The sequence below is a fragment of the Acomys russatus genome, chromosome 2, assembly GCF_903995435.1.
Source record: "Acomys russatus chromosome 2, mAcoRus1.1, whole genome shotgun sequence".
In the NCBI taxonomy this organism is placed as follows: domain Eukaryota; kingdom Metazoa; phylum Chordata; class Mammalia; order Rodentia; family Muridae; genus Acomys; species Acomys russatus.
Window position 1 is genome coordinate 60331626 of NC_067138.1, and position 27136 is coordinate 60358761.

Consider the following 27136-nt stretch of genomic DNA (forward strand, 5'->3'; position numbering starts at 1 on the left):
CACTTATCTTACAGACAGGGATAGAGACAAAGGGAAGGAAGTTAGTAGAGTGAATGCTTCACATATTTCATCTCTTTGAATCCCCAGAATTCCCACAGGCTAAGTTGCTCATTTTCACCTGACTAATTGGTGGCTATGGTTACACTGCAGTATGGTTCTATCTGAACCCACATCTGTGGTGTCTGGATCTCAACCTGTCTTGACTATTGAGAAATGATTTTGGCTCTATTGTTACAGGGATGGAATTATTTGCACCATTCATGTAGATGCTTCATGATGGAAAAGGAATTCTAGAGTCAGAGATTCCTTTTCCTGTGGTTTCCAAGTATAAAACGTGTTGCAGTGTGCCTTGGGGTAGATGGGCACCTTGCCAGTAAGGAAATCTGTGGATTCCCACTCCCCAAGACTCACTGGCAACTTCTTTAAAACATAATAAACGAGAAATGGTCAAGTGGTGTCCCTGAACTGGGCAAGGATAGTATGGCTTTATTTCAATGTTGCAGTATTTTTAGTCTTAGGGAGCTCCTTATGGAGACCAATTTGTGAAGTGGCAGGTGTCGAGGCGGGGGTTGCCCCTATCCTTCTGAAGACACCTTGTTCTCTATGACTTGACAGTAGTTTATGGGGCTTCAGAGAGCTAGTGACATTTATGGGACAAACAGAAGTGTTAACTAGACTCCCAAAACAAGTTTATTCCTTTCCTCTATGTCCTGTCTACCATTGCTGACTTCCGGCCACCAACAGGATCTATGTGAATTGCTGAGAGAGGTGTGTAACATCCATTACTATATCCATACACTACATGACAATATCCAGCGCATCCTGGGATACTAGCCTTGTTGTTCTGGCACAAGGAACTCTGAGCTGGATGCTATAGTGGGGGAAACCTTTCTGGGATATGATAGCTCTTGGCTTCTCTGCTAGGGACCAGATCTCATCCTCAAAATCAAACCAATCTGGTGTTCCCAGCTTTCACTGTGCTTGCAAATCTTTGCATTTCTCACCACTCAGAAGCATAGCATCTCAGCATCCTGGGAAAGGCCACCTCAGCCTGAATCTATTGATGCTGTCCCATGGGAGAACCGACTCTCCCATTTTCTTCAACTGGGTGTAGGATGAGGGGCTCTTTCTGGGGAAGCGTTTGCCCTATGTGACCAAAACTCTGCCTTTTCTGAACTTAAAATGCTGAAAACCTGTTGCCTGGTGGGCTGGGTGTTCAGTCCAGGGTTAGCTGTTCTTACATGAGCTCTGGTGCTACTGGTAGGCTGAAGCATGAGGGAGATACAGTGCCCTCATTCAGACTTCTATCCCTCAAACATGCTCAGGGATTTTTGGGTACATCATAGAGAGTCAAGATACATCCTGCTATGGAGGTGCTTGTGCACGGAGAGTGATTAAAGGATGTTAAAGCAAAGATAAATGTATTTTTGCTAGTTGTGACAACAGGAAAGTAGCAATCCATTAAAAGTCGGAATGCCACCAGTAAGTGAAAAGGCTCCATGTGAGTTGTGGTCTTCTCCCATATACATAACCTTGAAAGGCAAAGATAGACGTTTTCTTAATTTTAAGCTTTTGGCCTTCTTGACTGTGTTCTCTAAAACAAAGAAAAAGGCACTCATGAGAATTATTTCAGTTTCTGATTTCCATCCCTGCTCCCTTCTTTGGAGTCATTGCGAGTTGCATCAGTCATACAGCATGGATGACAGAGGTTAGGGTTAGTCAGAGAGACAGTAGCAGGATAGCGTGGATGCTCTTCTTGAAAGAGAGAACCAAGCTAACTATGTTGAGTGGACCCCTTGAACAAAACAAAACAAAGCAAAATGCCCCCACAGAACTCACACAGACACAACCAATTTCTTGTGGATGTTCATGTTTCTGACCACATCGCTGAACTCTTTGAAGGATATCCGGCCATCGCCGTCCTTATCCACGACCAAGATGGTTTTGTCCACCAGCTGCTGCAGCTGCCAGTCCATGAGGTTGTTCCCTACCATCATCTTCAGCACATGGAAGAGCTCCCCGTTGGAGATGTAACCATCGTTGTCGATGTCGTAGATTCTGAAGGCGAACCTTAGCTTCTGCTCTTCGTCGCCTTTGACGCTGAACTGGGAGGTGCCCTTGATAAACTCGAGGAAATCTACTTCCCCGTTGCCGTCTGTATCGAAGATGTCGATCACTCGGCCCACCAGTGGGTTCTGCTGCAGCTCAGGCAGCGACATGAACTCTTCCACGCTCAGGGAGCCCGATTTGTCCACGTCCATCTTCTTGAAGCTTTTGCCCAGCCTTTTGATCTCATCATGGTCGAAGTCGTTGCACATCTCAGGATGGTAGCTGGCCTCATTTCCCATGGTGGTGGAGGGAGGCAGTAAGGCTTGGCTGGCAAAGCCAGTGGAGGGAGTGGGCGGCAGCGCAGAGAGTGCTGCCGTTGGCCTGTGCAGCTCGCGACAGCTGTCGCGCGTGGGAACCAGAGGTAGGCAGCAGGAAAGGAGAGATTCAGGAGAGCAAGGAAGGAAATAGAGGCTGGAGGGGCCTGGAGGATAACCTGGGGCTACTCAGGAGAGAGGAGAGAGAGAGAGAGAGAGAGAGAGAGAGAGAGAGAGAGAGAGAGAGAGAGAGAGAGAGAGAGAGAGAGAGAGAGAGAGAGAGCGAGCTGCAGCGGGTGTACCCTGTATCTAACGAGGGCCCCCTTATAATTTCTATGTCTCCTGGTAATTATTTTCTCTTTCATCCCTCTTTCCCAAGAAACGTGAGCTCCCAAAGAGTAAGAGACACATCTGGATAATTCACGGTGTTATCTCCAGCAAAGAGTACACAGCTTGACAGACAATAGATACATAACTACCGTATATTAAACGACTGAGCGAAGGTGGCACCAGACTGCTGCTTCCTTTGCAGGCCTGATGTAACTGCCAGATAAAATGGTAGTCCAAGCATTGATATTAGGTGTGTCACCCATAATTCTCCCCGGGAGTGGCCAGACTGGCTGGTATCCTTCTGGGTCTTTTCTAGGACCCGAGCTTCAGAAGATTGTTAAGAAAACAGCATTTCTTACTCAGGTGTACTGACACCAACACACTTCAGGCTTCCAAAAACAAACAAACAAACAAACAAACAAAAACAAAAACAAAAAACCACCACCACCACCACCACCACAACAGCAACAACAAAACCACACACACACGCACACACAAGTACACATCATGTCTGTGTTCTTTAGTTCAAACGAAGATCAACTAGAAGGGTCACCATGTAAAATTGGTGCAACTGAACCACTGGACATTTTACCATTAGGTTTGGCCATTTACAATTTTCTCTGAAAAAAATGATAATTGTGGCATCTTGAGTAAGAAAGTTTCCCCTCCACCCCCATCGCCATAGGCTTTGGCTTTTGAGTACGTGGGCCCTCATTGGTGGGGCATTGTTTAGGGGAGGATTAGGAGGTGTGGCCTTGCTAGAGGAAGTTCTTCACTGGGCAAGGGTTTTAGATTTCAAAACTTGTGCCATTCCCACTTTGTTCTCTACTTCATGTTTGGTGCTCAGCTCTGTAGCTGCCTGCTGATGCGCCACTCCACTGTAATATGTAGGCCAACTTTTTGTCTACTTTACTGGGCAGTTTCTTATACTTCTACCTCCCTTCCAACCTCCCCAACACTAGGTAGGAGGTAAGGAAAGTTAGAAGGGCAAGTCCAATCTTTGTAGGCAGGGTATCCAGCAGTCTAGCTAACCAGCAAACAGCAAACAGCAAATGCAGCAGCAGAATGAGCCAGCAGCAGCCTTCTTCCTCCTCTGACTCTGGCTTTTATACCCTTTCAGAGTCTTCAGAAATAAACTCTCTGGAACTGGCAAAGATCACGCCCCTCTCCAAGCCCACATGACAAACTAAAAGCAGCCCCATATCCCACAGATGGGATCAAAACAAAACGTATTTACAAAACATAACTGAAATTTTAAAGAAATCAAAACATCGACTACGGTGGTGGTGGGAGTGGACTCTTATTCTTCTGAAAACAAAAGCCCCCAAATAAGACCTTCCTTCTATATGTTGCTTTTGTCATGGTGTTTATCACGATGACAATCAATAGACAAGTAACTAAGCATTTTTTTTTTTTTAAAAAGAGAGGCTTACTTTTATTTTTAATAATGCGCATGTCTGTGCGTAGGCATGTGCGTGTGAATGAAGATGCCTTTGGAGGAGACAAGAGGGCATCAGAGCACCTGGAGCTGGAGTTACAGGCGATGGCGAGTCACTCAAGTGGGTGCTGGAAACCAAACTCTGGCCATCTGCAAGTAGAGCTGTGCATGCACTAAGAGTTGAGCCACTGGCTTAAAAAAACAAAAAACAAAAGTAAAAAAGCAAAAACACCATTTACCAACCTAAGTTGTGATATTTTACTGGAGATGTCTTTTGCCTTATGTGCTTGTTTTCCAGTAGCCCAGACAAATTAACAGGGTATTGAATTTGCGTTGTTAAAGGGAATCACCAAGCTGTCAAGGCTCCACATATCTATAATCTCTGCACTTGGGAGATGGAGGCAGGAGGATCAGGAGTTTGAACTCATTGTGGGCTACGTAGTTTGATCATCTCAGGAAGGGAATGAACAGAGATCACCTTACATTATAATGTAAGATGCTGAAATCAGTGCTTATTTATAAATACTGCTGTCCCACCACTCTACTTAAGGCTCTTCCTACAGCACCAAGCTTTTTCTAGGTTCTTGAGGGTAGGGGTGGGGATATACAAGACCTAAAGGGATATGATGTAAATTTTCTCCTATGAAAAGAAAATTGGAGGGTTGGAGAGATGGCACTGTGGCTAAGAGCTCTGATTGCTCTTCCAGAGGACCTGAGTTCAATTCCCAGCACTCACAAGGCAGCTCACAACTCTCTGTAACTCCAATTCCAGAAAAATATGATGCCTTCATACAGATATACATGCAGGCAAAACATCAATGCACATAACATAAAAATATAAGAATAAATAAATTATTAAAAAAAAAGGAAAATTGGAGCCAGCCACAGTGGCACATGCCTTTAATTCCAGCACTCAGGAGGCAGAAGTGGGCTGATCTCTGTGAGCTCAAGGCTAGCTTGGTCTACAAAGAGAGTTTCAGGACAGCTAAGGCTCTTGTTACACAGAGAAACCCTGTCTTAAGAAAACAAAAAATTAGGCTAAAAGTACTTTGTACAGCTTCATGTGACCCACGGCTGGGATTCGCTACTATGATTGTTGCAATTATTATTAATTAATTTCATTTTATATAGTCTGCTACTATAGGCAACATCTTTTTTTTTTTTTTCTAGACAGTGTTTCTCTGTTATACAGAGCCATGGCTGCCCTGGACTCACTTTGTAGAACAGGCTGGCCTCGAACTCTCAGAAATCTGCCTGGTTCTGCCTCCTGAGTGCTGAGATTAAAGGTGTGTGCCATCATTACCGGGCTATAGGCAACATCTTAAAGTGAGACTGTCTGGCTTCTGTTAGAAGAGAGCCATAACAGATGCTATGTCTCATACACAGGCTGTGCTGGATAACCTGGGCGTTCTTCTGGTGTAGGCCACAGAGCAATAGTGAGAACAACCTCTGAGTTCAGCATCAGAATCAGGGGGAGCACAAACCCTTGCCAGGCTGTTCAGAAAGCTCCAGGCCACGAAGAAGGCCAGACTTACAGCAGATGAACCACATCAGTGGACAGACCTCTAACAGAGTTGCAGACCAGCGTCCTTGAGACCTCAGCCCAGGGGCCAGCTCCATGGGCATTCTACCTGCTCTACTCTCAGTTCTTATGCCATAGATCATTAAAGGCAATTTTGAGTGGGGCTTAGGAAAGAGTGCAGATATGGTAGCCAAGGCACAGAGGTAAGGTTGGGGGGGAGGGGCGCAGTGCCAGGGACTGGAGGGTAGGTGAGCTGCAGCTGGAGCTAGTAGCCTGCCTCTCAGAACACATGGCCACATGGGCTGGCTCCTTCTACCTAGGCCTTCTTCTATATTCAGCAGGAGTCGGGAGTACAAGGTTGGGTGTTGGGAAGAGTTGCGGCGGGGTGGGAAGGCAATCCTGGAAGGAAGGAGAACCCAGGGAAAAAAGCTATTCCATAATCAGTTCTGGTACCTGGAGAAAGGGAGTTTCAAATGTAGGTGAGGCAGAGGAACATACCAGCTTTGCCAAGATTCACCTGTGTCCTCTCACTTGCCTAAAAGGGGCAGGCTGTCACATTGGCTGTTCGGGACCAGGCGGCTGATGAGAGAGATCAGACTTGGTCCTCCCAGAGGGACCTGGACAAGTGTGGTGGCCCAAATGAAAACGACCCCTTAAAGTCCACACGTTTCAATACTTGGTCTGGCCCCCCATAGGCTCATATGTTGGAATTCTTGGTCCCCAGTTGGCGGTACTGTTCGATTAGGAAGTGTGGCCTTGTGGGAAGTGGGGCCCCTGGAGGCAGGCTTGAGGTTTCAAATGGCTGGTGCCATTCCCAGTCGGCTCTCTGTCTCCCACTTGTGGATCAAGATGTGAGCTCTCGCCGGCTCTGCTGCCTGCCATGCCTTTGCTCATGATCACCGACTCTAACCCTCTGAAGTCGCTGGCCTAGTTGAGAGTGTTCTTTTATAAGTTGCCTTGAGCGTGGCGTTTTGTGCACTTTCAGTCAGTAACAGTGGCAAACAACTGTCTCTTATCACCGAGTCTCCCTAGACTCAGTCAAGATTCCGGGCCTGACTCTGCCAATACCTCTGCCAGGCAAGACAGACCTAAGGAGCCAAGACAGCTTCATTTTGTTAAAAATGATTATATTTCATTAAAAGCTGGCTGCGGACTAGAATAAGTTGAAAAAGAGAACGGAAAGAAAGAAAGAGGGAGGCCAGATGGACTTCTCAGATGCTGGCTGGGTTCTGTTGCCGCGCACCACTCTTAAGGACTTCTCGTCACTAGCCTCTGCTCTGCCGCTCGACCTCTGAGGACTCCTCATCGCAGGTGTGTGGACCTCAGGGACGGTCACCAGGCACTCACACGTTCCTTACGGCCTCTCCCTGCATAACTTATTTTTTGATATTTACTGCTGTGAAGAAGCCACCAGTGAGTGAGCCTAACCTACTAGGTAAGCTCCAGGCCGGTAATAGACTCTGTGTCAAAAAACCAAGGTAGATCATGTCCGAGAAACAAAAGCCAAAGTTGACTTCTAGCCTCCAACCACGTACACACATGCACCCACCTGAGCCCCCGGCCACATGCACACACCTACTCGCAGGTCGTTTCTGTGACAGGCAGAGTAGATGGCATACAGAGAAATGCTGAATGGGGAGAAATGCAGTCACAGGAATTAGCTGACTTACTGGTTGGACAGACACTATAGGGGAGATGGTAGCACCTCATTTTAATACTCCCAAGTAAGAGAAAGGTTCCTTTTGCTTCCTGCATTGTACAGAATTCTGAGAGAGAGAGAGAGAGAGAGAGAGAGAGAGAGAGAGAGAGAGAGAGAGAGAGAGAGAGAAGAGAGAGAGGGAGAGAGAGGGTGAGGGCACTGGAGCAGCCAGCCAATGTGAGACTGAGTTCTCTATTGCTCTACATTTCATAAACTTTGTAGTTGGCATTGTAATGGGAGGCCAGCCTGTGCTTCCATTTTCTCTAGCCATTCATTATTCCTAGTCATTTCCATGAAAAGCACAGTTTATTACTTGTTCTGTGTATCAGTGTGGAGTGGGTGGACTATAGTAAATTAAAAGGGTTGATTGATTTATTTGGAAGAAACCGGAAGCCCAGTGGCACTTTTGTTTTAACAAGGCATTTCCCCCTTGTTTTGTTTCTCCTTAAGGATTTTCAGATTAAGAGCCATGAGACAGTCACACGCACAAATAACTGACAAGGAAGTTGGAAGTGATGAGTCACACAGTTTGTCTTCCACTCCCTTCTCCAGCTTCTGAGCAAAATGACACCTGCTATCAGGTTCCTCGAAGCAGAGCAGGCAGTCCTGAGCCTCTCCCGGAAGTGCTGCTTTGGTGCTACCTGGAGCCATGCTTAACCTTAACTATCTTGGTAACACAGCGCTTAACCTGTAACTATCTTGATAACACAGCGTAGTGTGAGGAACTGCAGCTTAAGGTGTAGCGTAGGCCCTGAGCTCAGACTGCTCCTGAGTAGTAGGCTCTCATCAGGGAAGCAGGAAGGAAGGAATGAAGCCATCATCGCATTATTCTAGGTGCACACAGAAGACACCATTCAAAGTGAAAGCATTTAAAACACATGTAAAACAGCGGCAATACTCCACCGGCACCCCATATTTGTCTATGTGGTCTCTTTACTATACTTTTAAATAAAAATTTATCTTCCTTCCTTCCTCCCTTCTTCCTCCCTCCCTTTTTCTCTCCCTCCCCCCTCCTTCTTTCTTTTTATTGCAGAATAGGTGCTGGGAATGGGTCCTGGTCCTCTGGAACATCAGCTCCTAACTGATGAGCCATCTCTCCATCCTCCCTTCCTATCTATTTAATTGCTTGCTCTGACTATGTGCCTTTTATTTTTATTTGAATGTCAGGAATGTTACTTCAAGCTTAACCCCATTCAACAGACTATACTGAACGCACCCTGCATGCTGATCTTGTGCCACATACTGGGCTTACTGTAGGGAAGATGGCACAGTCCCCTGGGTAACTGAGTTCTGCCACCAAGAAATCTAGTTTAGTGAGCATGATTTAAGGCTGTAATATTATTTACTCAGTCTTTTATGTTTATCATGCATATTCAAGAGGATTAGAAATCATATGCTTGACTTTCTTTTGTCATTCTGGTATAGCTTTAATATAAGTTTTGGCTTGTGCAGTTTTAAATTAAAGTTTTGCTATTTAACAATTCTGTGACCTCCAGCAGAATTAATTATCTGAGTCACTGTTCATTTGGAAAATGAGATGATGACTGCTAACTCATACACTCATTCTCAAGATTAACTAAGATAGGACACAAAGACCAGGCTCAGTGCATAGCACAGAATTGGTAGAAGTGATGGCTTTTTGCCTACTGTAGACTTGCTTGAATATTCTCATAGACTCGCTCCTTAGAAAACCAATGATGAGCTGAATATAAATGTAGCTCTGTAGATGCAAGTGTTTTCTGAGCAGCTAGTGGGTAAGAGGAATGCAACAGTTGCCTAAAGCAAGTGTGGGAGAGGGATATTAAGAAATCTATCACATTCTGAGATATAAAGGAGGCAGGTGAGAGACACTTGGTACCCAAGAGTTCATTCAACAGGAAACTTTTGTTGGGAAAGTGATGCTAGACCTGAAGCCTCAAGGAGCAGAAGAGGTTGGAAGAGGTGGCCGTTCCAAACAGAAGGAGCCTCACATGCAAAGGCACTGGAGCTAGGGGACCAAACAGGTAGCAGGGACCGAAAGAAGACCCGTAGAGCTAGAGCAGGGAAGTCAAGGGGCAGCCATCATATTGGGTGAGCTGGAATGAGTCTTGACCATGCCCCAGGCACTGAGGAAAAGGCGGTGCTTATTTAGCTATTTCTAGGAGCACATCAATCATGTTTCAACATACAGAGCACTGAGGACATTGCTGTTCACCAAGAGTATGGACTCCTAAGTGAATTAAAGCATGAGAGAGACACAGAAAATTGAAAGAGGAGAAAAAAACCCCAAATGATACCATCAAAGAGTGAAGTGTTCTTTTCTTGGTAAGAAACAGAGGCAGATTATTATTATTATTATTATTATTATTATTATTATTTTTTTTATTATTTTTATTATTATTTGCAAGAAATCTTTGTTCCTGCTGGACACACGGTAGACAAGTGTCACAGCTACAGATGTGGGAAACTGGACATTAGCCAGGTGCCTTTAGGTGGGTTGACTTTCAGTATTGGAGCTGGAGTTGTAAGTAAAGGAGCTGGCAGGACCACGGTCCCTTTGAAACCCGCAGAGGGGGCCAGTCTTCTCTGCCCCTCCTCGTCCCTGGTGGCTCAGCAGTCCTTGGCACCATTACTTGGTTTTCAGCAGATCTTAACTGCACTCCAGAGGCCCCACTACTGAGACACTGTAGAAACTTCCAGAGGTAGAGGCCAGTGGCAGGTCTTCTGCTCACTGGGGACTGGGCTTTTAAAGGGGACAGTGAGATCCCAGAATCTTTATGCTACTTGTATCCCAGCATGAAGCAAGCAGATAAGTTCCCAGTCATAATGTGCCACCTTACCCCAGACCCCAAAGCAACAGAGATTACAATGGACAAAAAACTCCCAAACTGTAAGTTCAAGTAAAGCATTTCTTTAACAAGATGATCATTTCAGGTGTTTTGTTGCAGTAAAGGAAAGCTGACAAGTGAACTTGGCTTGCAGCTCCTTAAACCACGTCTCGCCTTCATCACATCCCATCCTCTCTGTGAGCTCGATTTCACGTGGTGATTGTCTTCCAATAAGAATATCAGTCATACTGTGTTTGGAGCCCATCTTACTATGTGTACTAAACATCAAGGTACATTTCACACATAGATTTGTATCCTATGGGCAAACCAGATCTCATTTGAGGTGCTGTGGTTAAGCCCTCAGGAATGCAACATCCCTTTGGAGAAAACAGTACACCCCATAGCTCTAGATCTGAATTCCAAGTATCTGGAAAGACAGAGATAGGAGGTGATGGTGAGGCTCTGAGTGGGAGTGCACTGGCCTCCTTGGATGACAGCTCTTTGCTTAGATGCCGCAGGGAGACAGACCTGTTAAGGGATCCGGGGCTCCCCCAAGATAGTGTTTTCTTGTCTATCTATATATCTTGTCTATATATCTCCACAAACTCCGCTCAGTCCCACTGCTCACATGGGGAAGAAGTGCCCTTAGGATCTTAACAGGCTGTTTGTCACTAGTCCGTGAAGTTCATGCATTTATGAGGCGAAAAGCATGGCCTTTCCGATATTTTGTAGCACCTCACTTCAGAGCCACTAGATGGCGCTCGTTCTCCATCTCCAGGCTTTGTTTTCTTCAAGCAGGAACTCTCCAGAGCCTGGAGGCCAGGACTGGTACAGAAAGTAGATGTGGGAGGAGTCCTAATTCATGAGATGCCCCACAGGCTTCAGTGCACGGAAATCTGAAAAAGTGGAAGGAGGGCTGTCTCCCACAACAGCTCTAATCAGTTTGAGCTGAACAGTGCTGCATAGTAAATGACATTTCATAAATATTCATTAGTTGGAGGAATTTAGGAGAAAAGCAGGAACTACTAGCAGTATATGGTCTTGGTTATAATTTATGCCTGAACCTCTCTAGAAAGAAGAAGAGGAGAGACCTTTATTCCACAAGATCTGTTTATTTGCTCGTTACTGCGGGCGAAGGGGGCACCTGATGGATTGCCTTTGTTCGTATCAGACTCCCAACTACGCTAACTAGGAAGCAACAGGCAAACAGCGCTGACTTTCAGCTGATGGGGAGGAAAGGCCTGAATTGTGGGCCGGGGCTCTTCCCCAGCGCAGTGTAGACAATAGCTGTTACTGTGTTTCTAAGTGTTTCAAGGGCTACCCTACAGCTGTATAACCTTTCTTCCTGACGTCCCTCAGAAACCTGCATGCAGAATCAGAAGGAAGGGAAACAAATGGAAGTACCGTAGTATAAAAGCTAGTGCAGTCAGCACACAGCCAGGGAGGACGTTCAGAGCCAGGGATTTCTTCTCCCTGCCAGGAAAAGCCTTCAGTTTCACATGGAAGCAATGAGCAGTCAGCCCTGGAATTGTTAAGACATTTCTGACAGGTGCTCCTCCGTATTTGGAAGTGTGTGCAAATGACTCCTAGAGTTAGTTCCTTATGGGAACTAGTCTGTTATTTACCAAGCTATTTTCTTCTTTGCATATACTTATATTTATTTATTTTTTCAATTTTACTATTTTTTGGTTGTTGCTTTGTTTCTATTTTTTTTTTAATTTTTTTATTTTTTACTTGTAAACAGTCTGTTTCTGTGTAGCCTCGACTAGCTTCAAACTCATGGTGTACCTGACTTAGTTTCTGCTTCCTGCTTCCAGGCCTATACCCCCACCATGCTAGGCCTGGGCGTAGATTTTACTCAGGAGGACAAGAGCCCCGGCTAGGCCAGACATTTCCACAGTTTCATTAAGTAGACCTCACACTTCGAGACAGGCCCTGAGTTTTGGCTTTGAGTGGCGGAGTCTGAGTTTTACTTTTTCAGTGGCTTTATTTAATTGCATTGATTTATTCATCTATCTGTGGTGCACGTGGAATGCACTCATGCCGAAGCGTACGTGTGGAGGTCAGAGGACAACCCCTGGGAGTCTGTTCTTTCCCTCCACCGTGGGGTCATCAGACTTGGCAGCTGTTAGGGACAAATGGCTGTCTGCAGTGCCAGTTAGCACACCAAAGTGCATGCTGGCCTCCAGGCTCGCTCAGTGTCACAAACACTTTGGGCTCTTCTCAGGCCCCACCCTAAACTCCTCCAGGTCATGGGCTTCCTCCCCTCCCGCAGTTTCCCATGTCACCCTGCCATTCAGTCACGTGCTTCCTCTCTTGGACTCTCCTTGCTTGCTCCTTGCTCTCCTCTCACAGCCTGATATGATCTGCCAGCCATGTTCAACTTACCACTTTCTCTGCCTGTTCTGGACTCTTTCAGATGGATCTGGCTATATCCTTCCACATAGTGACAATAAAAACCTTCCCCTCAACATACCCTGGAGCAGTCATGTCCTTAGTCTGGTGCTAAAACACTCAGCTCAAACAGCAGCAAGTGCTGTTACCATCCAGCAGTCTTGATGGCCCCCCAGATCTGAAGTTGTGTAAGCTGCCTGGCTTACATAAGCACACAGCGATGAGCAGGGAGTCCACCCTGACATATTCCCTTTTAGAGCTGAAATTCTTTGTTATCCCAGACAATGCTCTGCATGAGACCCAGAACAATATTTCTGCCCTGAGGAAGTAACAAGGAATCCACAAAGCAGGATACAGGAAAAGTTTAAGACCTGTAATTTGCTGTGAGTTTAGCTGCGTCCTTCTAACATATGGTCTGGGGATTTTAGAATCCCCAAGACACCCTCATTGGCTGAAGACTTCAGGGGGCAGGTAAACTTTGCAGTACTTATTATTTTGGGCCTCCAATGTCTCCCTTCTACCCTGCCTTGGTAATTTTTTATCCCTGTAGGTATTACCTCCTTTGAGAAGCTAGCTTTGGTTTTTAATCCTCTGTGAGTCATGACCTTATTTTTGTCACTATTCCCATATGTCTTTACTCTGCTCCTGTGGCCATGTAGAGTAGGGACTTTTTTCATGCCTCCCCACCCAATGCCTATGAGATCTGTATTCATTTCTGTTTCCATACTGGCTGCACCCAGAATGTTAGGATTCTGCTTTAGTCGGCCTACCTGTGATGTCATGGTTTACCTGCCATGGGGGCGTGGTCCTGCCCAGGGCCATGTAAAAGTATAGGCCCCTTATACCCATCAGAATGGCGAAGATCAAAAATTCAAGTGACACCACATGCTGGCCAAGATATGGAGAAAGAGGAACGCTCCTTCATTGCTGGTGGGAATGCAAATTTCTATAACCACTTTGGAAATCTATCTGACGCTTTCTTAGAAAACTGGGAATAGGACTTCCTCAAGACCCAGCTATTCCACTCCTTGGAATATACCCAGAAAATGCTCCACGATACAACAAGGTCATATACTCAACCATATTCATAGCAGCCTTATTCATAATAGCCAGAACCTAGAAACAGCCTAAATGTCCCTCAGTTGAAGAATGGATAAAGAAACTGTGGTACATTTACACTATGGAATACTACTCAGTTATTAAAAACAAGGAAATCCCGAAATTTGTGGACAAATGGACGGAACTAGAAATGATCATACTGAGTGAGTTAACCCAGAAGCAGAAAGTCTCACATAGTATATACTCATAATTGGGCACTAGCCCAAAAGGCATGTCCCATGAAAGTCTTCACTTACTAGGAGATTGGGATAGATGTGAGGACATCCTACTAGGACTCTAGGTAAGAGAAATATAGGGGATGGGGAAATAGAAGGAACCAGAGGGTCCTAGAAACATAAAAGAAGAACACTGTGACGGTGGATCGGGGCCCAGCAGGGCCTGCTCAAACTATTGCACTAACCAAGGACAATACAAGGAGTAAGCATTGAACCCCTACTCTGATCTACCTAATGGACAGTACATTCTCCACAGTTATGTGGAGAGTGGGGACTGACTCTGACATGAACCCTGGTGCCCCATATTTGACCACCTCCCCTTGGTGGGGAGGCCTGATGGCACTCAAAGAAAGAATAAGCAGGCTACCAAGATGAGACTTGATAGCCTATGACCATATAGTGGGGGAGGAGAACCCTTTTGGTCTTAGACCTAGGGGAAGAGAATAGGGTGAAAGTCTGAGGGAGGGAGGAATGAGACGATACAAGTGATGGGATAACAATTGAGTTGTACACTGAATAAATAAATTAAAAAAAGTTCAGACCCTCCACGAGGTCTCTCTCTCTCCTCTCACTCTTTCTGTCTCTGTCTCTGTCTCTTCTCTTCTTACTCTGTCTGTCTGTCTCTCTCTCTGGGGTACCCCTCTCCTCTTTTCCTTCTCTCCCTATGCTCATTTAATAAACCTCATATCACATAATATCTGGTATCTTGTATCTATCATTATCTTATTCTCGTATAAAAAACACAGAGTCTGACACATAAGGGCTCAACATGTGTGTGCTGATGGACAGATGGACTAGTGGGTGCTTGAGTGGATGGCTGGGATTCTTCCAGAAGCTGACCAGGTAAAGGTGAGGCTTTGCTCAGATGGCTTTCTTTATGTGGAGGTCAACTGCACATTATGAAAGGACACAAGTACAGATTTGTGCTTCTTTAGGATTCCAGAGAGTGCTACCTGGATGGGTTCTCCCTGACCTTCTGCTTGGCTTAAACATTAGACCTAATTACCTTGGCTATTACAAAGGACATACTCAGCTGTCAAGGTGGCTCCCTACATGCACTGCACAAATTTTCAATTTAAAGCAATCTACGGTTATTAGCTCCCTGCCTCACTAACTTTCAACAGGTTGAATAGCAGACAGAGAAAGGGGGAAAGATGAGAGGGGCAGAAGGATTCTGAGATGTGCCTTGACTGTCAAGAGCAAAAACCTGCTGCACTAAAATCTACCCACTCCCACTGCCATAACCATTGCTTCTGAATTGTTAATACGTTAATGGCGAGCTGACAAGAAGCTGGCATGGAAGCTTGTAGATGCAACTTGTGGATCTCCTTTGATTTTTAATGTATAGTCGGCTGTATCTGTTTGCTTTTTTTTTTCATCGCTGTGATCAAGTGCCTGACAAGAAGCAACTTAATGGAGAAAGGGTTTATTTTGCCTCACAGTTGGAGGGAAGCAATCCATTTTAATGGGGGAAGGCATGGTGGCAGGGGGCAGAGGCAGCTGTTCCCATTGCATTTGCAGTCAGGAAATAGTAGCTTGTTTCTTTCAGAATGAAGAAAGTGCCACCTTTTCAAGGTCTTTTTTTTTTCTCTTTTAAATATTTTAATGTGTATTTCTTTTCTTTATTTTCTTTTTTATTAAACATTTTTATTTTTTACATATACATTTATATTGTTAACACATATATACAATAAACTACCTATAGCAAAAAGAACCATGACACAATCGGGAATTATATAAATGTTACATTCTTAGTATTTTGGCTATTTGTGTTTAGCAGCCTTGAAGAGAACATCTTTCCTATCTTGGTGCATCTAACATTCTGAATGTAAGTCAATATCTATCATATCTCGTCATTGTCAACTTAAAACATCTATCTAGACCTAAAAACATCTTAAGCCCTAAACAACTAAGCTTCCATAATAGTACCACCAACTGGAGACCCGGCGTACACATACAGGAGCTCCTGAGGGACACTTCACGTTCAAACCCTAACATCAACTGACCCTTCTCTCTTTTCTCTCTCTGAAAATTGACAAAAGAAAAATGGATCTACTATGGGGAAACTAGACCTTTGTTTTGTTTTTCTCAGTAAACAAATACTAATATTTATGCAGTTATTAGCATAAAGAAATGCACACTTCGGTGTCTTTAGGGAATCAATCTGGCTCACAGACTGAAAGGCCAGACTGGAGGCTGGCTTTCTCAGTACCCTCTCTGGGTTAGGACAGCATTCCTCCAAAAGTTCTCATCAGAAACCACTGCATTTGCCCCCTGCACACACTACATGGATCTCTTATTAAAGACAAAGAAACCAGGTCAGAGAAGTTAACTGATTTGAAAAGGTCACGTAAGTGGCTCATGGCAGAATCCAGACAAATCTGTAAGTGCTGCCTACATTCAGCGCCTTCCATGTGTCATGATGCTTGGGGACATCATCTCATTCCTCCAAGCCAGAAACACAAAATGACATATCCATTTTCAGAGGGAAGCAACTCAGAGAGGTGAAGTAATTTGTGCTTGTGACACCTTAATGTGCCTATTTCAATACCATGGTTATTTTTACTTTGGTACCTACCCAGACAGTGCTCCTAAATAACAAGCCATTTACACTTCAACTTTTACAATTGCCCAGTTAACAAGCTTAACAGACTGCCACTCTGTTCCTGCCTTGAAGACTATCCAATAGAGGACAGTGTCCAGGGCTTGGGAAGGTCAAGGATGAATTGATGAAAAGCTAGGTTAGGGCTGGTGGTCAGGAAGAGGGAACCTGAAAGATGGAGTAAGCTCAGGAACCTGCAGTGATTCTAGTTGCATACTTTGCTTGATAACAGGGAGTTGGAAGGGTCAGGAGGTGGTGGCATGGGAGCTAAAAGAAACTGGGGGAAGGGAAAACATGATCAGAATGCATTGTATGAAAGCTATTTAATTAATAAAAGAGATAAATAGATGAAATTAAAAAAACACCGAGTTTAATAACTCCTTTTGTAGCATTTAAAAATATACTTATTTTTCCTAATTCCAGGATAGAAGTCTTTTCTCTACAACTTTGAGCTTTTTGCTTACTATCTTCTGTTTCCTGTAGTCCTTTGTAGCAAGCCTTGTATTCCACCAGAAGTCCTCATAGCAACAAGATAAACATCAGCCTGAAGCTCTGGGTAGGCCAAGTCTATTCCCCAAGTGTTTAGAGCTGCCTCCTCACAGTGACAAGAGAGCCACGGTGATCCCAGTCAACTTGATTGGTACTTGTCTCTCCTTCTTGACTAAGGAAGGTTGGATCTCTCATCTTGCAACCTGGACCAGTCTGAAAGTCTACACTGTAGACGTTCAGACGGCCAGGCCAAGGATGCCTCGCTGGCCCCATCCCTTTGGTTTCTGCCAAAAAGGGATGTGCTACATGGCCTTTTCCCTTCCAGATTCACTTATGCTTTTCCTCATACTGCTTTGTGTCCTGGGAATGGACTTAGAGGGACCACATAGATGGGCTTCTTGCCCTAAGAAGTATAAGATCTGAGAGAGGGAGGGGGAGACAGAGAAATGGTGTTTGTTCCCTAGCTCTCTTACAGTAAGGCTAGGGGAATGCCTGAACCTCTAACAAAGTGACCATCTCCTCCTCCTTCTTTGTGGATTGACCCTATGGACCTGGGCATGTTGGCAAACTCTCCACCAAGTTTATATCAAATGCCCCCAATCAAATGGCCAATTTCTTAGAAAGTCCCATTCTCTTACTTGCCTAAGTTCTGAGAATGGCTTTCCACATTTTCTCCCTACAGCCTGGGAATGGTAATGGTGGTCCTACTTTACCCAGTCTTGGGAGTCATGCTGACTTTAAGCTTTAAGCAATATTGTCTCAAAGCGGTTTTCTTAAAGCTCCCCTCTGTCCCTGAGGATGCTTTCTGCTCTCTGCCAAGACCATTATTTCCTCTTCCTCCAGCCTCTTTTAGTTAAAAGGTGCATTTTTTCAAAACATTATTTAAAGGAGACTTGCAAAGAGAGAACTTGCCTTCCATTTTAATAACTCCTTGACAAATTTGTCAAACTGTAATCTGCTGCCCTCCGTCCCTGCTTTGTAAAAAGAAGTTTCACAGGACTGTTGCCCTACAGTTCTTAAATTCACTCTGGGACTTAAAAAATTGTATTTTTTCCTGCTGAGTCAAAGGAAGATGAAGGGAATTTATACCCTGCCATATGTTTTCACCAGCAGAACTGATCGGCAATGGGTCCACTGTGGCAGAACACAGTTGGGCTGTGAGGACTGTGGGGACACATCTGAGGTCAATTTAAAAAATCTCTCTCTGAAAGTTGTCAGAGTCTGATCTGCAGAGCTGGACTTGCAACATCCTGCATGACTCTAGGGAGCAGATAAAACCTTGGATTGTTTAAAAAAAAAAAAAAGTTCTCTTCCATAGAAATTGTAGCTCAACGGCTCCGGGTTTGTGAAAAGATGGGAGGTGAATAGGCCAAGGTACCCATTGAAGGCCAAATGTGACTGTCCATCTGCCTGAGATGGAGAACCAAAAGCAGTTTTCATGCTTTCATACCAGGTGACCACATAAATCATTGTCCACACGCAGACATTTTTCAAATTAGAAGAAAGAGTCTGGCGAAATTGTGGGATCTGACATTAATGTGGAACAACAGAGTGTGAGGTCAGACTTGAACTGAGGACTATCTTTCCCCCTTTCTTTCCACTTCCACTCCCTTCTCCGTCCGCCTGGGAAGAGAGCCCAGGTTGTCTTAACAACCACACCTTGACTGGAGAGCAGCTGCAACCCCAACACTTCCACTTCCAGCTGACTGTACCACAGATTTCTAAAGATTCCCTACCCCAGTCTGGCTTGTTAAAAATCTTGGTTAAGGGCTATTGAGATAGCTCAGTAGGTAAGAAGTGGTGCTGTCAGGTCACAGACATACACACACACACACACACACACACACACACACACACACACCCGAAGTAAATAAACAGTTATAAAAAAATACCAAAATATTTTTGTTGAAGTGTTGATGTATTTTGTGTATTTATGTGTATGTGTATTATGAATAGCTTACATTTTTGATTTTTGAAGTATTTTTATATACAATTATTATGTTTAATAAGATATAAAAATAATATAAGGAGATAATAAGGTACCAGGCAGCAGATATTATGTTATAGAGGAGTTTATTAAAGGAGCATGGCAAGAGAAGGAAAGGGGGGAGGGGTACCCCAGAGAGAGAGAGAGGGACAGAGACAGAGACAGAGGGAGAGAGGAGCAAGAGAAGAAGAGTAAGAGAGGGGGTAGAGAGAGGGAACCACAAGGAGGATTTGTCCTTTTATATGGCCCTGGTTAGGGCCACGCCTCCATGGCAGGTAGGCAATGACATCACAGGTAGGCAGACTGAAGCAGAATCCTAACATTATTAATTTGGATTTATTTGAAGGTGATGCTAAGTCTATATAGCCCTGAAACACTTATGATAAAAATTTATAATCTTTATTATTGTGTCTGGATATAGTCCCAGTATTTTCATTTTATTTTTAGATTTATTTTATGTATATGTATGTTTGTGTGCCACATGCATGTCTGCTGCCATTGGAGGTCAGAAGAGAGCATCAGATCCCCTGGAATTAGAGTTGGATCGTTGTAAGACACCGTGTGTGGTGTGTGTGTGTGTGTGTGTGTGTGTGTGTGTGTGTGTGTGTGTTTGTGTGCGTGCACATGCTGGGAACTGAACCCAGGTACTCTGGAAGAGCAGCAATTGCTCTTAACCACTGAACCCTTTTCCAGCACCTGCTCAGTATTTAAGGGGCGTTAATAGACTTGGCTTTACCATAATCTATAAAGTATGCACTAATTTCAGTTAGTTTACAGACAAGGAGGCTCAGAGAAGTCAAGGATTGTGCCCTCTATTTGACAAATGGTAGAACTGGAATTCAAATCTAGGATGCCTCTAAAGATGATGCTCTCAACTATTTACACCATACAGAATACTAGACATTCACATTGCAGGAGGATGCTGAGAGAAGCTGATGTCACTATTGTCAGGGCCCTCACAGATGGGGAATCTTTATTATTATTATCATTATTATTATTATTATTATTATTGTTGTTGTTGTTCCAAATATTTTATAGGAGAAATGGTAATTTTCCAGAGCCTCCAAGATGTGTGAAGAGAAGGTTGTCGGCTGTATGTTCTACATCCATTCTCCTGCTACCCTGCCCTCATTTCAAGGCAATCTCTTGTTCAAGTCTTCACCCTTCCCTATGTGCCTATTTGCTTTAAGGTAGGTTGTTTCATTCCCAGCCCCACTATTGGCCTCTGACTGGCCTAATCCATTATGGCTATCACATTATCTCACCAATGATTGCTTTCGGACACAGACAGATACAATTTTTATCAACAAATCATGAAGAAATTTAATTGAGGGTCTCTCTATATGTTTTTCTATGAATAATAGAATGTTCCCTCTGACTAGAGGGAGAAGAAGAAATTGCTTTTCTGTTATTTACCACTTATTGTACCATGTTTCTTTTTAGATGCTTCTGCAAATGCACTTTTATTCTCAGGAAAAAAAATGACATGTTTTATCACACCCTTCTCCAGACAGAGAAACTCAGACTCAGGAGCAGTTAACCAGCTCTGCTTGACAGAATTGGCATTCAAACCCAGAAATAGCAGATACAGCATGCTTTGTGGTGGGTGTGTTCACAGCAGAATACACTGAGCAGAGGATTTTGTGAATATATATTTGACTCAGCCTTTAAAACTGTGCTCAAGTGGGGCTAGGCTCTGCAGAGCCATGTGCAACAAGAGGCTTGGTTTGTCCGATGGCCCCCTAAAATGGCAGTAGCTTGGATGTGTGCACATGACCAGGACATGACTTTCATTTGGCAATGCTGGCTGGAGAACATGGCTGAGAAGTTTCCTTTGGCTAATGCCTTGCTGTCAAATATGAATCATTTGGAGATTTTGATTTAAGTCAGTGATAGACACAACAAACAGAGAACTCCAAGTGATTGTTACTTAGCTCAACTTGAGCAACTGACTTGTTTTCTTTCTTGGCTGACTTAGCTGACTGGTATGAGCCCACACTCATTTCCTTTACAGAAAAGCTACATTAATACTCACCAATAGAGACAAAATGCCATCAGTTACTCAGAGGAGAAATAGGTTTTCATGTTGAAAACACTGCTTTTGGCTCCCCACCCCTGACCCTGAGGCACGTTTTTTCTGTGTAACAGACCCTGCCCTGGCTGTACTAGACTCACCTTGTAGACCAGGCTGGCCTTGAATTTGCAGAGATTTGCTTTCTTCTGCCTCCCAAGTGCTGGCATTAAAGGTGGAAAATACTGCTAATTCTGATATTAAGCATCATTTTTTGAGATGAATTATTTAAAAAATTTAGAGTCAGACTTTCCTGTTCTGATTATAAAGCTTTCCAATGCTTCTATCTCCTGTCTCCTACCACCAGGGTCTTGCTATATATCACAAACTGGTCTTGAATTTGTAATCCATTTGCCTCAATGCCCCCAGATCTGAAATTACATGTATGTATCTTCATGTCTGGCTTCAGCTCATCTTATATTTATTTTCATTATAGCTCCAAGGAAGATGCTAGGTGAATGTAATCATTGACAGCTTGACTGTCTTACCTCAGCGTGTACTTGGAGTTATTCTTTTTAAAAAAATCTCCTTGTCTTCTTCATCTGTTTGTTATTTACCCATCATAATACCTACCACTAATCTCTGTCTCATATCCTTTAACCGCCTGCCTGTATCAGTGTTTCAGGAGTTCTGTAAAGATGAACACAAGTTGGATGGCTTAAAACAACAGGAATGTGGCCTCTCATAGATTAGGAAGTTACAAAATAGTCTGAAATGCCTGTGCCAGTGGGCTTGTCTCTGGGGGAAGACATTTTCTCCTGCTTTCCTCCTTAGCTATTGGCTTGTATCTGTATCCCCCAATCTCTGCCTCTACCAGCTCGTAGACCTCTTCCCCTGTGAGCCTGTGCAATTGGCCTCCTCACAATCATTCCTGTCATTGGGCCTGGAGCCCAGTGTGGCCTCATCTTAATTACGCTTTCAAACTCGTTTGCAAATCTGATGAAAACCTCAAGTTTTGAGTAGACAAGAATTTGAGGGACGCTGTTCAGCTCCATGCCCTACATCTGCCCTGCTTTCGCTTCTTCCCTTTACCCCTGCTTAGTCTTTGCTTTCTTGAAAAAAAGAATATTTTTTTATACCGTTCTTTCTGATCATGGTTTCCTCCCATATTCTCCCTACCTCCCCACCTATCCAACTCCATGCTTTCTTTATCTCCATCTTTAGGAAATAAACAAATAGGTAAAAATCCCAACAATAACACAATAATACAACAAGGAAAAAGAACATGAAACACACACACATGCACATATCCACACACCCACACACACCTAAAAAGCACAAAATTGGAAACCATAATATACAAGCAAAAAGACCAGTAAGATAAAAACTACCCAAAGAAAGCAACATCACACACACACACACACACACACACACACACACACACACACACACACACACAAAAGCTACAAATATGGAGTTTGTTTTGTGTTGGCCGTCTACTGCTGGGCATGGGACCCACCCTTAAATATGGTCTATATACCCCATGGGACTCAATAATTTGTCTTTGCAAGCTGTTGTCAACTGGAGAGAGCTTCTTGATAGGGATTGGAGCTTGCATCTGCTCCCGCTCCCAGCACTGGGATCTCCTTTGGCTTGAACTCGTGTAGGCCCTGTGCATGATGCCACAGTCTCTGAGTTTTTATTGACCCTTATTTCTTTTCAGGTATGTTGTTCAGTTTCTCTGATTTATATACTTGACGTCTTGAGTGCCTACTTTATTTGAAGGCACTGGAAATACAAGACACATTTTTGCTGTTAGAGCTCTTCTAGTTTAATGAAGAGATAACATTAAAAATACTCTGATTATAATTATGTTTAAAGAAGTAATATTTATATTATGACAGAGTGCTATTAAATGATATGAGATACATGAGATCATTAAGGGAGGTACGATTTCTATTGGTCAGTCTCTGTTGGGATTTGAAAAGAGAGATACTAGCTGTTATTCTCTTATTGACTCTTCCGCTTATTTTTTGTAGCATTGGGATGAAATCGAAGGCCTTGAACATGCTAAGCAGGTACTTTACCACAGAGCTATATCCACAGTCCCTCATCTAGGATTTTGTAATATGAAGGCATTAGCTGAGCAAATGTCAACGGGGAAGAGCATCTGAGGGGAAGAGACAATAGTAGGCTTAGGGAATCCAAGGCAGGGAAGCCATGGATTTATTTATCTTCTTCCTTCTAAAATAAACATCATGGCACAGCTGTGACGAGCCAGAAAGTGGCACGTGAGAGGGCTGGGAAGTGAGCAAGGGGAGGTACCACAGGGCATGCCAACATTTCAGGATGTGTACCAGTGAACATGGCTGTCAAACAGAAGAATGAATTGCCATGTGGAAGACAACAAAAGGAAGGCAGGTGCAAAACAGACCTGCTAGCAGCCGTTCGTAGTGAGCCAGGTAAGAGATGACAGCTTGGACAGAGTCATGATGCTGGAGGTGACAATAGATGGGCGTATCTGAGACCTATTTTGTAGAAGATATGGCTTGTTGATGGATGCAAAGCGTGGATATGCAAGGCAGTAGGCATCTATGCCAGACTGTGGGATGCATGGCTAGGTGCGTAGAAGTGCCACCGTGATGCAAAGCCCAAGAGTGATGCAAAGCAGAGTGAAGAGGGAGCATTAAGGCTTCAGTTTCTGACAAGTGAAATTTGAGATGCCTGCAGGATATTCAAGAGGAGATGTCAAACAAGAAGGCAGAGATGAACTCTGTTGGGAATTCTTGCCAAATAGAGGCTATTTGAGCAATTATTGGCTTCAGATGTGTTTCCTTTTTCCCTTTTAATGTCAGGATGGCCTTGTACTTGTTTATTTGGGTCTTCTGTTTAGAGTATTTGGGCCATGGCACTGGCTATAGCTTCCAGTCTCCTATTTTAATCATCCAAATTGTGCCTTATTTTGCAAACTTCTTTTTAATTACACTGTAAAGGAGCAGCATTTTAACAGGAAGAAGAAAATTTGACTATTTGTGTACCTTAACCCAGCCACATAGCAACTCTGACTATTAGCTCTTTATGAATAAAAGCAGCTCTGGTTGTTTTCAGTTTTGAAAAATTATTATGATATAATCTGACAATTACTAGTTGAGGTACGTCTATATTTTAAACTGAAAAAGGGCTTAGTACTCAACACTCACCATTGAGGATGTAGCATTGTTTTGAGTTAGATTTTAAAACATGTCATATAATCCATGTAACAAGAACCCTCAGTCCAAGGGTAAAGCAAACGCTGTTCCTGTTAGCCCCAGATATTCATCCTACAATTTAGAAACATGCCTTCCATACTTACAGATTTCTCAGGATAGATTGTAGAACAGAAGTAGAAATGTAGATTTTTTTATCCATTGTAACAAAATCACATTTAAATCTAAAACAAATGTATCACTGAACAATACTCTAGGAATGAATGGACAATTTTCAAGCAAATCCAGGGATCAGCCTGTCGTGGAGTATCCTGCTATATTATCAATCAGGAGGCACAACTAACATCAAGTCCTTATAGTTTCAGGGGAAGCCACACAAAGCATTCAGTGTTATCAGCAGTCTTTTCGTACCTCAGTGACAGCAAAGCTTCTCTTTCCACAGGGCACCACCTTGTACCACTTGTCATGAAGCACGTCCATAAACCCATGAGACTTGTATTGACTGATGAGCTCAGATATATTAGAGGTCAGAGGAGAGTTGGGAGGGAGACCAATGCCATATCCTAGAAGAAAATGCAATCTGATATGAGTTCTTTATACTGTTTTGAGAGGTGGCCACCATACTTGTGCGATATTGCCTCAGGATCTGGTAACAAGGGGATGGTGCGTCTGTGTTACGTTTCCCTCAAAGGGCTCCATAATGCACTTAGACATGGTTACCCTTGGATCAGCTGCATCTCTGAGAAGATGCAATGAGTCTGAGTCTGGAAAGCAGAGGATATGCAAGGTGTATTAGTAAAACATTTAAAGACCTTCTGCTTTTCTCTTGTAGATGTTTTTTAGATGCTATCTAGGAGGTTTTTTTTTCTTTTGTTTTTTTTTTTTGTTGTTGTTGTTTTTGTTTTAACCAGGTCTTGAATCCCCTAGCCATCCTTCCCAGTAAAACTGCACATGGTGATTAATCCCAGCTGTCAATCTGATGGGATTGAGATGTGCCTACGAGATGAGGAAAGTGCACCACTGGCTGTGTTTGTGAAGCTTTTTCTAGAGAGGATTAACTGGGGAAGAAATTATTCACTTCAGCTCATAGTTTCAGAGTTTTCAATCCATTAACATGGGGGAAGAAGTAGAAAATCAGAAAGACATACAAGAGGGGGCCAGGTAAAATATAGCCCCATAGATATACCTCTCAAAACCACTGTCATATTATGAATTTATCAAGGGATTATGCATTGATTGGGTCAGAGCCCTCAGGAGCCAATCATTTCTCCAAAGCCAATAACTCTCAACATAAGAACTGATATGGGATATTATATATATATTATATATTCAAATCATAGCACCACATGACCATTCAACACACCATGAAAAGTAAAAGAGCCACAAGGACTTATAATAACTAACTTTAATTGTCAAAAAGTGGTAATGTCAAATGTGGGAGGAAACATGGAAGATACGAATGTGTATTGACGTTACTTCTTTGGAAAACAATTTGGTGACATTTTGTATAGTTGAACACTTACATCAAGACCCAAGGACATTTCTGAACAGCTCCTCCACAAGTACACCAGGAAATGTGATTAACAACACTATTCATAACCACAAAACTTGGAAAGAACCCAAATGCTCTTTGACAAAGCCTTGAGTAAACAAATTGTGGAATAGTACATACTTGGGATAGTACATAACCGAGACATATGTGTTAGAAAGGGTTGGAGTAGTGTGTGCTCAACCATTAGCAATGGGGAAAATGCCATTTCTCCAAACATCCAGCACAAATTTGTTGTGTACATATAAAAACAATCAGAGTAAAATAATGTGTGTTTTAAGAATACGTATGGGCAGATGAAACTACATTTAGAAAAAAAAATTCAAGGGTACGATAACTTTGAGATCCAAGATGGCAGTTATGCTAAGCACAAGGAAGCAGGAGAAAAGATAGAAAGAACAAAGATGGGTGTAACTGTCAGAGTTACATTAATCAGCTTAGACTGTGTATTCTTATGCTGTCTGGCTCCATGGCATTCCTAACTGTTAACACACTGCTAATCTCTTTGAGGAGCCACGTGAAACAGGCTAATTAACTACATCTTGTTCTTAGTTATTAGATCTCACAGTCAAAAAGAAAGAAAGATTTTTCTTTTTGCCCTCAAGATGATTGAGGGAGACAAATTAAGAATGCAGTTAGTTCGCTTTTCACAGATACAGACTAAAAGGCTGTCAAAGATTCAAAGATACTTAATGAGACAAATACCTGCTCTAATTATTTCACTTTACAACTCAATTCCGAAGGTATTAGTTTTTGTTCTTTTTCTTAATGCAGATACAGAAATCCTTTGTAAAGATATGAAGCTCATGACGCAGGGTAGAAATATGTAGTACCAAACATTTTTGAGTTTTAAAGAACCGTATGTTTGTCTTTGTGATAATTTTGTTTCTTTCTTAAGATTGCAGCATCAAGAAGATGATGACAATGTCAAAAGCATAATTTGGGCTTTCTGTTTAAACAGCTATTACGAGAGTCCGCTTTGTGACTGGTAGTTTGGAGATGAAAGCGAGACTGATGATAGAATGTGAGTGAGTTGCTGATGCTTTCATTAAGTAGCACTTTGTAGAGTAGTGACTACGCTTTTTAAAAACGGATTTATTTTTGTTTAAAATTTTTTTGTGCATTATAAATGCCTGCATGTGTGAACGTTTAAGTATCCAAGGAAGCCAGAAGAGGGCATCAGATCTTGTGGATCTGCAGTTATCGGTGGTTGTGAACTACCTCATGTGGGTGGTGGGAATCAAACACAGGTTCTCTACAAGGGAAGCAAGTGCTCCTAACAGCTAAATCATCTTTGCAGCCCATGGGTAACTGTTCTAAATAAGTTTTTGTTTTCTGATAATTCAGTTTTCCAAACATGTTTCTGTATTCATTACCAGTCTGTCTATAATACAAGGCCCATGTC

At 43.2% G+C, this 27136-nt stretch overlaps 2 protein-coding genes across 2 annotated transcripts in view; both read right to left on the reverse strand.

The window, feature by feature from the left end:
• Positions 1-27136, reverse strand: part of Grin3a (glutamate ionotropic receptor NMDA type subunit 3A) — a 196968-nt gene that overhangs the window by 13631 nt on the left and 156201 nt on the right. The window contains exon 6 of the mRNA XM_051162041.1: positions 24594-24745. Within this exon, the coding sequence (XP_051017998.1) occupies positions 24594-24745 (152 nt within the window). The remainder of the gene's footprint in view (positions 1-24593; positions 24746-27136) is intronic.
• On the reverse strand, positions 1836-2348 carry Ppp3r2 (protein phosphatase 3 regulatory subunit B, beta). Its single transcript, XM_051162052.1, has one exon. The coding sequence runs from the start codon at positions 2346-2348 to the stop codon at positions 1836-1838; it is 513 nt and encodes a 170-aa protein (XP_051018009.1).

Bases quoted from the DNA above. Each gene is read 5' to 3' on its own strand.
- Ppp3r2 (XM_051162052.1), bottom strand. From the start codon at position 2,348: ATGGGAAATGAGGCCAGCTACCATCCTGAGATGTGCAACGACTTCGAC.